The sequence below is a fragment of the Camelus bactrianus genome, chromosome 9, assembly GCF_048773025.1.
Source record: "Camelus bactrianus isolate YW-2024 breed Bactrian camel chromosome 9, ASM4877302v1, whole genome shotgun sequence".
NCBI classification, from domain to species: Eukaryota; Metazoa; Chordata; class Mammalia; order Artiodactyla; family Camelidae; genus Camelus; species Camelus bactrianus.
Window position 1 is genome coordinate 1,853,249 of NC_133547.1, and position 10,683 is coordinate 1,863,931.

Sequence of the window (10,683 nt, forward strand, 5' to 3'; positions counted from 1 at the left end):
GTATAATGTGATAGAATGTGATCTGCGAGTGGGTTATTTTAAAGCAGGGGGCCAGACACTGTAATGCTAAGTCAAGTCCTGAAGATGAGGAAAATCCCACAGTGGGAAGATTTGGGTGAAATGCAAAGGTCCTGAGGCAGGAATAAGCTTGGTTGGTATAATGGACAGAATGCCAGGGGCTGGAGTGTTATAAATGGAAGGGTGATGTGAATGAAGATGGAGAGGTCGTCATGGCCAGACCACGTAGGAACTAGAAGACCATGGTGAATGGCAATCAGAGGGCACTACATCAATTTACAAAACCTGAGGCAACTGGAGAAAAGTTGCAGATTCTAGTCTCGGAGTGGATACAGGTCTTGTGCATGCGCTGTGTACACAGCTGTGCATACACTTGGGTGCATGTTATAAACCTGAAATTAAAAATCCCTGTTCCCCAAACATTCTCACATTTTGGAAAGGAACTTGATTTTCTGGACTTACTGTGTTTTAAGGCTTTAGGAGGAAAAAAAAGAAGTTTCTTCAGTAGGCAGTTGCATACATGATTCTGGGGCTCCGGAGAGGGATGATGGCTGGAGATTGACATTTGAAGATGATCAAACACCCTCACATTTAAAGACCAATTGAAGTCATGGGTGCAGCTGAGACCGAGTAGGAGAGGTCCATGCAGAAATAATGTCTTTTGAAGAATGAAAGTCTTCAAAGAGGGAAAAGCTATCTCCCCAAATATCGCCCTCCTACACACTCTCACACACAAATAATTTCGCACACTGGAATCTCTGGAGCATAAAACACCATGCTGCCTACATGTGGGTCTCCCCAAAATTCCACAGCCTGGCACAGACTCACCTCCACCCAGAAATTTCCTACTTCCTCCTTCACGAGGCAGCTTCGAAACTCCAGCTCTCCATAGCAGGGCACTCAGATGGTTCCCCAAGACCAAGGATGGGCAGTACGCTGGGTTCCTGACACCTGGGCTCAGAGGCTCAGAAGGTGGCAAGGTGTCCAACCTGGCCTCATGAATTAAGAATTATAGTGTTCTAATTGGTTCCTTGGAGAGCCTTGTCACAAGGGACTCAAAGAAGCAACAGTCAGACTCCTTGCTCTGATGACACCTCAGGTCAGGACTCTGGGAACCACCCTGGACTCCCATCAGGAACCCTAATTGGCCATCACTAATGATGCTTTGGTGGGGAGACCTTAGCACAAGAGCACAGCCCCACTTGAGCTCTCCAGGGAACCCTGCCTACCCTCGCTGGTTGTGAGAACTGAAGGCAGGCTGGAGGGAAAACGGTGCTTATTATTTTTTTGTCTTTTGTAACTCCCTGCCCCTCTTGGCCCTCCTGTCTTTTTGTTTGCTCAGTTCTCTAAATATCTCTCAATCCATCTCTTCGCTCTCTCCCTGCCCTCTTATCCGTTTCCATCCCTCTCTGTCTCTGTATCTCTGCCTTTTTCACTCAGTCTATCTCTGTTGTAGTCTTTGCAAACATCTCTACTGGTCTCCCCACCACCTCATTTCTGTTCTTCATTCTGTTTCAGTTCTCACTGTCTCTCTGACACATTCAGCCAATATCTGCATCTCTCTAGGCGTCTTCCACTCCCTGTCTGACTTTCTCTCTCTGCCTGTCCATTTCTCTCCTAGAATCTTCCTCCCTTCTGAATGAACCGTTCTTCCTCCCTTTGACAGTCTCTCCCATCATATTTTCTCTCTCTTTCTCCCCTATTGTCCTCTTTCTACTTTTTTATTACCCATCCTTCAAAATAGTATGGTTTTTTTCAGGATTGCCAAAACCAATTTTTAAAACACATTTTATATATAAGAACTGTTCTAAAATTGGGGAAACTAGTATATGAATGTTGTAACAGTCAACATGGTACCTACAGACACACCACAAACATACCATAAGGCATTATGAATTTAGTTATCGTAGACGCGTCCTCTCACCTCTGTTGCCTCAGGAACCAGCATGGGTCCTATTACATGTCATATGCTAAGTGGCTCTTGAGTGGTGAAATAAACACATAAGCAGACTTCATGTGTGGCTCAAGGCATCCCAGGCTACCAGTTGCAGCCTTTTCTTCTTCTTTATAGAACAATGGATCTTGACCTCACTTTATTCCATAAACATGCTTTGAGGTCACCTTGGCACAAGCCGGTTAGCATCGCGTGCTTCCTTTATCTGCCACTGAATACGTAATCGAAATGTCATTTCAGCACCATGGACAGATCTTAGTCAGTGGTGGGGCAGGCCAGACTAACTGAAGGGCTTAACAAGGGAAATACTTGCCTGCTTTATGGGTGCAAAGTACTAATCTTTGCCATAGAGGTAGTTCGTAATTTACAGATAAGGAAACAATACAGTAAAGGAACTCGGAGAGTTTGGTACACAGCAGTAGTTAAACGTGCAAGCTTCGATTATGATTTTCACAATCCCTTACACAATAGTAAAAGATGACACCTCTGTCATAGGGGAAGGTCTCAGGTCAGCCAGGCCAGGATAGAAGGAAACCATAGCTAGCTGATGACTTAACATTTGGCCTTTTCCTTGAATTATGCAAGGGGGCATCACATCAGATGAACTGGTTTCCTTCTGGCCTGTACTAGTGGTGGGTCTTTGGGGTAGCCATGTCACTGTGTGCGTTTCAATTTTCCACTTTTACCAAGTGGGTCCACACTAGAGAGTACTGGAGAGGGTAGGGAGGGTGTTGGAAAAAAACAATCACTGGTTCCTGAGTATCGACACACATTCTTACTGGATATGCCAGGACTGCAACCTGACTTCTGTTTACCTGGTCCATTTCTCAGGGTTGTGTTTGCAGTGAGAAATTTTGCAGCATGAAAAAAACATCTCCTACACAAAGAGCAAACTTGCTTCTGTCGACTATAAGAGAGGTAGATCCTTTAAGCCCAGTGTTGCTCTCCTGTAGTGCAACCCACTGCACATGCAGTTCTCCACAATAAGCTCTTAGCAACCATCCCTGTGGGGCTTAGAGGGCCTGGGTAACTGATGCAAACAAACGTGAAGCGGTAGATACTACCTTAGCCATGAGTAATAAAGTTCTTTGTCTCTGACCCAGGAGCCTCATGTCTTTTTCCAGCATTCATTTAATAGACTAGTTTGTAAGTAGGTAAAAATCCCAGATCTCTCACAGTTCTTTTTTTTTAATGGAAGTATAGTCAGTTTACAGTGTGTCAATTTCTGGTGGACAGCATAATGTTTCAGTCATACATATACATACATATATTTGTTTTCATACTCTTTTTCATTATAGGTTACTGCAAGATATTGAATATACTTCCCTTTTCTATACAGTAGAAACTTGTTGTTTATCTGTTTTATATATAGCAGTTCATATTTGCAAATCTTGAATTCCCAATTTATCCCTTCACACCCCTTTTCCCCCGGGAACCATAAGTTTGTTTACTATGTCTGTGAGTCTGTTTCTGTTTTGTAGAAAAGTTCATTAGTGTCTTCTTTCTTTTTTTAGATTCTACATATGAATGATATCATATGGTAGTTTTCTGTCTCTTTTTGACTTAATTCACTTAGAAGGACAGTCTCATGTTGCTGCAATTGGCATTGTTTTTTATGGCCGAGTAGTATTCCATTGTATAAATATACCACAATTTCTTTATCCAGTCATCTGTTGATGGACATTTAGGCTGTTTCCATGTCTTGGCTGTTGTAAATAGTGATGCTATGAGCATTGGGGTGCAAGTGTCTTTTCAAATTAGAGTTCCCTCTGGATATATGCCCAGGAGTGGGATTGCTGGATCATATGGTAAGTCTATTTTTAGTTTTTTGAGGACTCTCCATACTGTTTTCCATAATGGCTGCACCAGACTACATTCCCACCAGCAGTGTAGGAGGGTTCCCTTTTCTCCACACCCTCTCCAGCAATGATTGTTTGTGGACTTAACAGAGAGACACTGCCCAGACAGGAAAGTACAGGCTGGCAAGAGACACAGAGGCAGCAATAGCAGTGCCTCTGAAATACACACACCGATTTCAGCTTCCTAGAGTGCTTCCTCAGCAGAGGCAGCAGATGAGGCTAGAGTCAATTATTGCTGGAGGCTGGTCACTGGGTCCTGAAACCTCCTGCAAGAGTAGGTCTACATGTGAAGGGGACTATCTATTCATTCCTTTCTCCCTTCAGCCACTGAGAATTTCTGGGACAGTCCCCCTCTTGTCCACACCACATACACAACTACACACACACTGAGCCTAGGCTCTTGTCTTTGTTATTGCCTAAATGGCTCTTGTTTCACTTCCTCAAGGGAACTAGTACAGGATTGCTTTTTAAAAATAAGTTTTTGTGTGTTTGAGTGTGTACATGTGTGTGTGTGTAACACTTTCTCCATAGGATTGATGCAAGGACAGAGTTAACGGCCTACAGTAAGCAATCCATAATATTAATTTGTTTCTTCTCCCTCAACACCACATCTTAGAGGTCAGTCCTTCTCCCCAACAGTCTCCTGAAGGCCCCTTCCACGTCCTTGTTCCGCAGACTGTAGATGAAGGGGTTCATCATGGGGGTGAGGATGCCGTAGGATATGGAGATGATCTTGTCTCGGTCATGGGTGGTCTTGTCCTGTGGCGTCATATACATGGAGATGGCTGTGCCATAGAACAGGGCCACCACTATGAGGTGTGATCCGCAGGTGGAAAATGCCTTGCCACGGCCCTCTGTGGACTGTATCCTCAGCACAGCCACCAGGATCCGTCCATGGGAGGCCACAACGAAGGCAAAAGGAGCCAACAGGGCCAGGGCGCTGATTCCCACATGATCAACTCATAGAAATGCAGGTCAGAACAGGCAAGCTTGAGCAGGGCCAGGAGCTCACATGAGAAGTGGTTGATGACTTGGTAACCACAGAATTCCAAGGGCATGGTCATTACGAGGACCATTGTCAGCAGGAAGGCTGCAGTCCATGAAGTCCCAGCCAACAGGCCACAGAGCCGGGGCCCCATGTGCACAGAGTAGTGCAGGGGGTCACCAATAGCCACACAGCGGTCATAGGCCATGGCAGCCAGCAGGAGGCACTCCACAACACCCAGGTACAGCCCCACAGCCATCTGGGCCAAGCACTGTCCTAGCGAGATGGCGGGAATGGTCACCAAGCAGTTGATGAGGGTCTGGGGCACACTGGACATGGTGTAACACATATCCAGGAAGGACAGGTTGCTGATGAAAAAGTACATGCGCATGTGGAGCTGGGGGTCATAGCAGATCAGGAGCAGCACAAGGCTGTTCCCCAGAAGGGTGATGATGTAGGACATGAGGAGCAAACAGAAGAAGATGGCCTGAGCCCTGGGGTACTGGGACAGCCCCAGCAGAATGAAGTAGAGCTCCTCGGTGCTGTTCTGGATGTCTATGGTCCTCCTGAAACCCCATCTGGGTGGGGAAACATGGGTCATCTTGAGCAGCCTGTTCAGAAACTAGCAGCTGCATATAAATACGATTTGACTCTTTCAAGGCACCAACATTAATGGGTTCCTGGGCACTGCTGCACAGATCATGACTCCTTTACCTCTGCATTGGTGTGTCCTTTGCTGGGAATGTTGCTTAATGCATTCCACCACTCAGCAGCCTGCACTGACCCATCCAATCATATAGTCATTCACAGATTAATGGATTGATGGATTGTTGGATGGACTGGGCCAGCCATTCATTGATGCTTCCATGTCTTGGTTCATGGATTATTTCATTCATGCATTTATCACTGATTCATTCAATCATGAATTCATGTATGGGTGGGTTCACTGGCATTGTTTCCTTAATGGATTGATTCACTCCTTCAACAAACATTTTTGAGCCGCTACCAGCTCAGTTCATACTCTGTCTGAGGTAATGGTATTACAATGGTTGGCCAGGGAAACAGGCTGTACTCTTGAGGAGCTGACAAGCCTAAACAAAAATTTGAAGAGTAGCACTAGTGTGTTAAGTCTGGCTCTCACCTGTGCTTTAATTGGCTCACTTATTAGCAGTGAGAGCATTCCAAATCATCTAGAGATTGCGATGCAGACCTGCCCTCTTCAGTGGAGGAATCCCTCCAGCTCACCCTCTCTGGGACACTGAAAATGTGTGCCAGCTACGATTTGTCATCCTGCTGAAGCTGCCTCACCCACTGATATTCCTAGCTGGTCCCCACAGATATCTGAATTTATCAGTCATGATCTAAGAGTACTCTTATCTTTCTTCTAAGGGGTGGGATATGCAGACAGCTCCAACCTTCCTTCATTTAATCCTTCAGATGACCAACTCAATTTTTAAGTCTTGATATTAATATGCATAAGGCTGAATTTTTTTCTGTCTACAGTTCTGTGAGTTTCAGCACATGTACAGATTTGCATAAACACCACTAGAAAGGAGAGAGTATTGTGTAATACCTCAGGTGTCACTTTTGTCCAGGTTTAAATCCTAGTGCTGTCCCTTAGTAGCTATTCGAACTTGGAAAACCCACTGGCAATCCTGAGTTCATCTGTAAAATGGGAATAAAGGATCTTCCTCCCGGGAATAGGGAGATGATTACATGCAACTACGTCTAAGAAGCAAGGAGCACAGACCTGGAACACTGTGAGTAAATTAGGGCAACTATTTATGTTATTAATTAGCCTCAATGTTCAATTAACCATGTTCAAAATTTGCAGATAGAAATTACTACAGAGATAAAAATAAGATAAAACCCACAAGTCCATTACCAGATGTAACCACTGCTAATATTTTAGTATAACTCATTTGCAGTATTTTTCTGAGCACACACACAGTACAGACATGAACACAGAGAAGAAAACAGGAACCCACACATCAGTCTGTTCTGTAACCTTTTTCTCTTATCACCACAGCGCTGACATAGTCACACAAGTAAATCAGATTTATCTGTCTCTTTCAAGTAATGGCACATTCCAAAGCGTTGATATGTATGTCACGGTTCATGCACCTCATCTCTCATTTTCACCATTTAGATTATTTCCTTCTTTAAAAATTACAACAAACAGTCATTTCTTAAACACTATTTTACACACATACATCTTTGCACACTTGTAAGATTATTTGCTTTGTATAATTACCAAGAACTATAATCTCTTAGTATAGGATAAGGCTAGATATTTTAAATAATATTAAGATACAAAGGAAATCTAGAGGAAAAACAGTAAGCCTTGCCATTCATTCACTCGTGAGTTCAACAAATGCTTGTTCCCCATTCCCTAGAGTCTGTTCCAGGTATAGGGACACAGTAATAAAGAAGGTATTGTGCCCGAAACCAAAGCAATCACAGTGAGGGGTGGAGACAGGATATAAATAAGTATGCAAATAAATCAGCAATCAAACCCTGCAGCCCTGCAGTGGAATTCCACGGGAATTCAGGATGGAAGGTGTACAGGACAGCACAGGTCTTTTTAGCCTTGATGAGGAATTTGAACATCTTACGGCAAAGGGTCCGCAAGGGGCTGGCTGAGCGTGGCACTTACATCACAGGAATAGTCCCCTTGCTCCAGAACTGGGGTCATCATCACCAAGCCCCTCTGCTGCTCATGAACTCAGCTCCTCATCCGGAAAATGGGAAGAATCGCCCCCACTCTGTGGAGAAGAGTGCTGGGGGACTGAATGAGGGGAGGGTAGGAGGGCAGAAGACTCTCTGGTCCATCCTAAATGCTGGATAAAAACAAGTCTCTTCTAATCTTGTCTTTACAAGTCTTGGGGCTCCCACTGCTCTTAGACCGTCCGAAGACCTTGCTCTGGTCCCACTGAGCTCCCTTCCCTGACAGTCTATCGCTGCACATATCCTTTACCAAGGTCTGCAACATCTGGGAATTTTTCTGACCGACGTGATCACATGTGCAGAGTGAAAGATCAAAAGGACTATTTTCAAACATATTTTTTAGACATAAGTACTAGGTTATATTCCAGAAAATGGGAAACTCTCCGTAACTATAAATACAGGACTGGGTAAGGAAATTAGGATCCATCCACAACACATAATGCTATGCAGAAATGAGAAGGAAACATTTTACATTGATAAAGATTTCTAATATGCTGTTAAATGAAGAGAATGGAAGAGTGAGTTTGGTGCAGGCAGTAGTCAGGGTGCTAAGTGAGGGGGAGAACACGGGTAGGCTACAGTTTTTCACACGACAGGGGAAACATACACATCCCTTTATCTCCTCCTTTGCCCTGACACCCAAATTGAACGCTGTCATTTGAAGGGGATGAGAGGGGACATGCCTGTACTAGGAGAGGGGGACACAGTGGGGACACTAAGTACCTGTCTAGCACTTGCTGGAATTTGAGTTTCTGACATAAAACTCAAGCAAAAGAGACTCTGTCTTAATCTGAGGAGATAAAAATGCTTCCCAAGGAAGTGATGGAACAGGGTCGGGAGAAAACAAGTGACACTAGCAGCATGACCAGGAGGGAGAGGGAAGAGAACACCAGGATGGATGGATGGATGATGGGTGACGGATGGATGGAAAGATGGATGGATGATGGGTGACGGATGGATAAATAGAAAGATAAATGGACAACAGATGGATGGCTGACTGGCTGGATGGATGGAAGGAAGGAAGTATGGCTTGGCTAGATTAAGCTTCATCAGGTGGAACACCCTCCTCCCACCCTTCCCCCATACCCAGCCACACACCTGGATCCAGTAGGGTCCAATCCAGCAACTTCACTCATTCTTTCCATGAGGAGACCACATACAAATAGGGTTCAGACTGCTTTCAAACTTAGTGGAGAATAAGAAAGTAAATCCAAGGAGTCCACAGGAACGTCTTGGATCCCAGCACTTTCCCAAGCAGCATCCCTGAGAATAAAAATGCCCCAGCTCCCTCTCTCTGTACGTTTCCCTTCCGTCTCCCACACGGTCTCCCAAAAGCCCCGCGGGAACGGATGGAGAACTGAGGAAGCAGAGAGCACTGAGTAATTGGAAGCCCCTCCCCACCCTGCACCTCTGGAGGTTCCTGGGCACCACCTGGGAAATTGGTGCTTGTTAGCCAAAGACTGGACTGGGACATCGGAAAAAAGAAAACTTTCTGCATCTGTCAGAGTCATTAGAGGGAAAGTTTTGTGTGCATGGATTCCTCCTGCCCACCAGAATCCGTGCTGCTGTGCGTGTGCAGGTGACTCAAGACGGAAACGCACAGTCTGGACGTAGGGTGGTCACCCCAGCTACACTGCGGACAGGTTATGGGGCCTTTCCGAGAGCCACAGATTCTGTGTGTGAAAAATACAGAGAAACTCAGTAGTTGTGACCCAGAAAGCACTCGTGGACTTGGAGTGAGAAGTCTGCAGAGAAACAGCAGCCCTTGACCCGAGGGAGCTGGCCTGGCACTCACGGTGAGGCCTCGGTGCCCTCCTGTGGAACAGCCACAATGTCACGGCACACGGCCATCAGACACGGCCATTCTGTGACCGCGACAGAGTGAGGCACAAACAAGGTCTGTAATCACCTGTGAACTCAGGCAAAACACAAGCAATTGCCAGAGTACGCCGAAGCCTCTCCAACTTTTTTTTAAATTGCAATATAATGTTGTATCAGCTTCCAGAAGGCACGGTGGTTCAGTTACATGCATGTGTGCATGTTCCTTTTCATACTTTTTTCATTATAGGCCATCACAAGGTATCCAATATAGTTCCCTGTGCTACACAGTAGAACCTTGCTGTTTATCTATTTAATATATCATAGTTGGTATCCACTAATCCCAAACTCCCAGTTTATCCCTCTCCACTCCCTTTCCCCTCTGGTAACCATAAGTTTGTTTTCTATGCCTGTGAGTCTCTCTATTTTGTAAATAAGTTCATCTGTGCCCCCCCCTTTTTTTTTTATTCCATATATAAGTGATACCATGTGGAATTTTTCTTTCTCTTTCTGGTTGATTTCACTTAGTATGATGATTTCCAGGTCCATCCATGTAGCTGCAAATGGCATTATTTCATTCTTTTTTATGGTTGGGTAATATTTCGTTGTGTATATATGTGCGTGTGTGTGTGTATGTATATATATAGATAGATTTGTATATATCTTATGCAGTCATCTGTCGATGGACATTTAGGTTGCTTCCATGTCTTAGCTATTGTAAATAGTGCAGCTGTGAACATTGTGGTGCATGTATCTTTTCAAATTAGAGTTTCTCTGCATATACAAGGCCTCTCCAACTTTAAGGGTGAGCAATGCACCCCAGTTTTCCCAAGCCTGCCCTGGTTTTAGCCCTGAAAGCCCCGCACCCCAGACACAGTGCTGAGCAACCAGGAGGGGCTGGTCGGCCCGCCTGTGACACTGAGACAGCACGCTGCTGTCCTTGGAGTTTCCATTTGCCCAAAGCAGTAGGCCAACAGACAAACCAAAAACAGACAAAGAAACCTTACTTTCTGCAAAGAGGGATTTTGAAAACCAGAGACAGAGCCACTCTTTGCAGAAAGCAGGGGTTTTGTTATTGTTGTTGTTTTGGTTTGTTTGTTGGCCCCAAAGAGACAAATGCAAAGATTCCTGGAAAAAACTGCATGATCTCACTTGCAGGTGGAAGCTAAAAAAGCTGACAACACAGAAGCAGAGAGCAGAACGGCGGTTACCGGGGTGGGGGCGGTGGGGAAACGGAGAGATGCTGCTTAAAACTTGCAGTTATGTAGGATGGATAACACTGCACGTACAGAATCCGCGGACACTGCACATACAGTAAGGTG

The 10,683-nt window shown here is 45.0% G+C and overlaps 1 protein-coding gene across 1 annotated transcript; it reads right to left on the minus strand.

Moving 5' to 3' along the window:
* Positions 1 to 4,443: 4,443 nt before the first annotated feature.
* On the minus strand, positions 4,444 to 5,417 carry LOC123618786 (olfactory receptor 13H1-like). The gene is made up of 2 exons (XM_074370825.1): positions 4,844 to 5,417; positions 4,444 to 4,790 (listed from the first exon to the last, which is right to left on the minus strand). Exons 1-2 carry the CDS (start codon positions 5,415 to 5,417, stop codon positions 4,444 to 4,446), a joined length of 921 nt encoding a protein of 306 aa, XP_074226926.1.
* Positions 5,418 to 10,683: the final 5,266 nt, after the last annotated feature.

Bases quoted from the DNA above. Each gene is read 5' to 3' on its own strand.
- LOC123618786 (XM_074370825.1), bottom strand. From the start codon at position 5,417: ATGACCCATGTTTCCCCACCCAGATGGGGTTTCAGGAGGACCATAGAC. The intron at 4,791-4,843 runs GTGAGCTCCTGG...CATTTCTATGAG, and splicing joins AGTCATCAACCACTTCTCAT to TTGATCATGTGGGAATCAGC.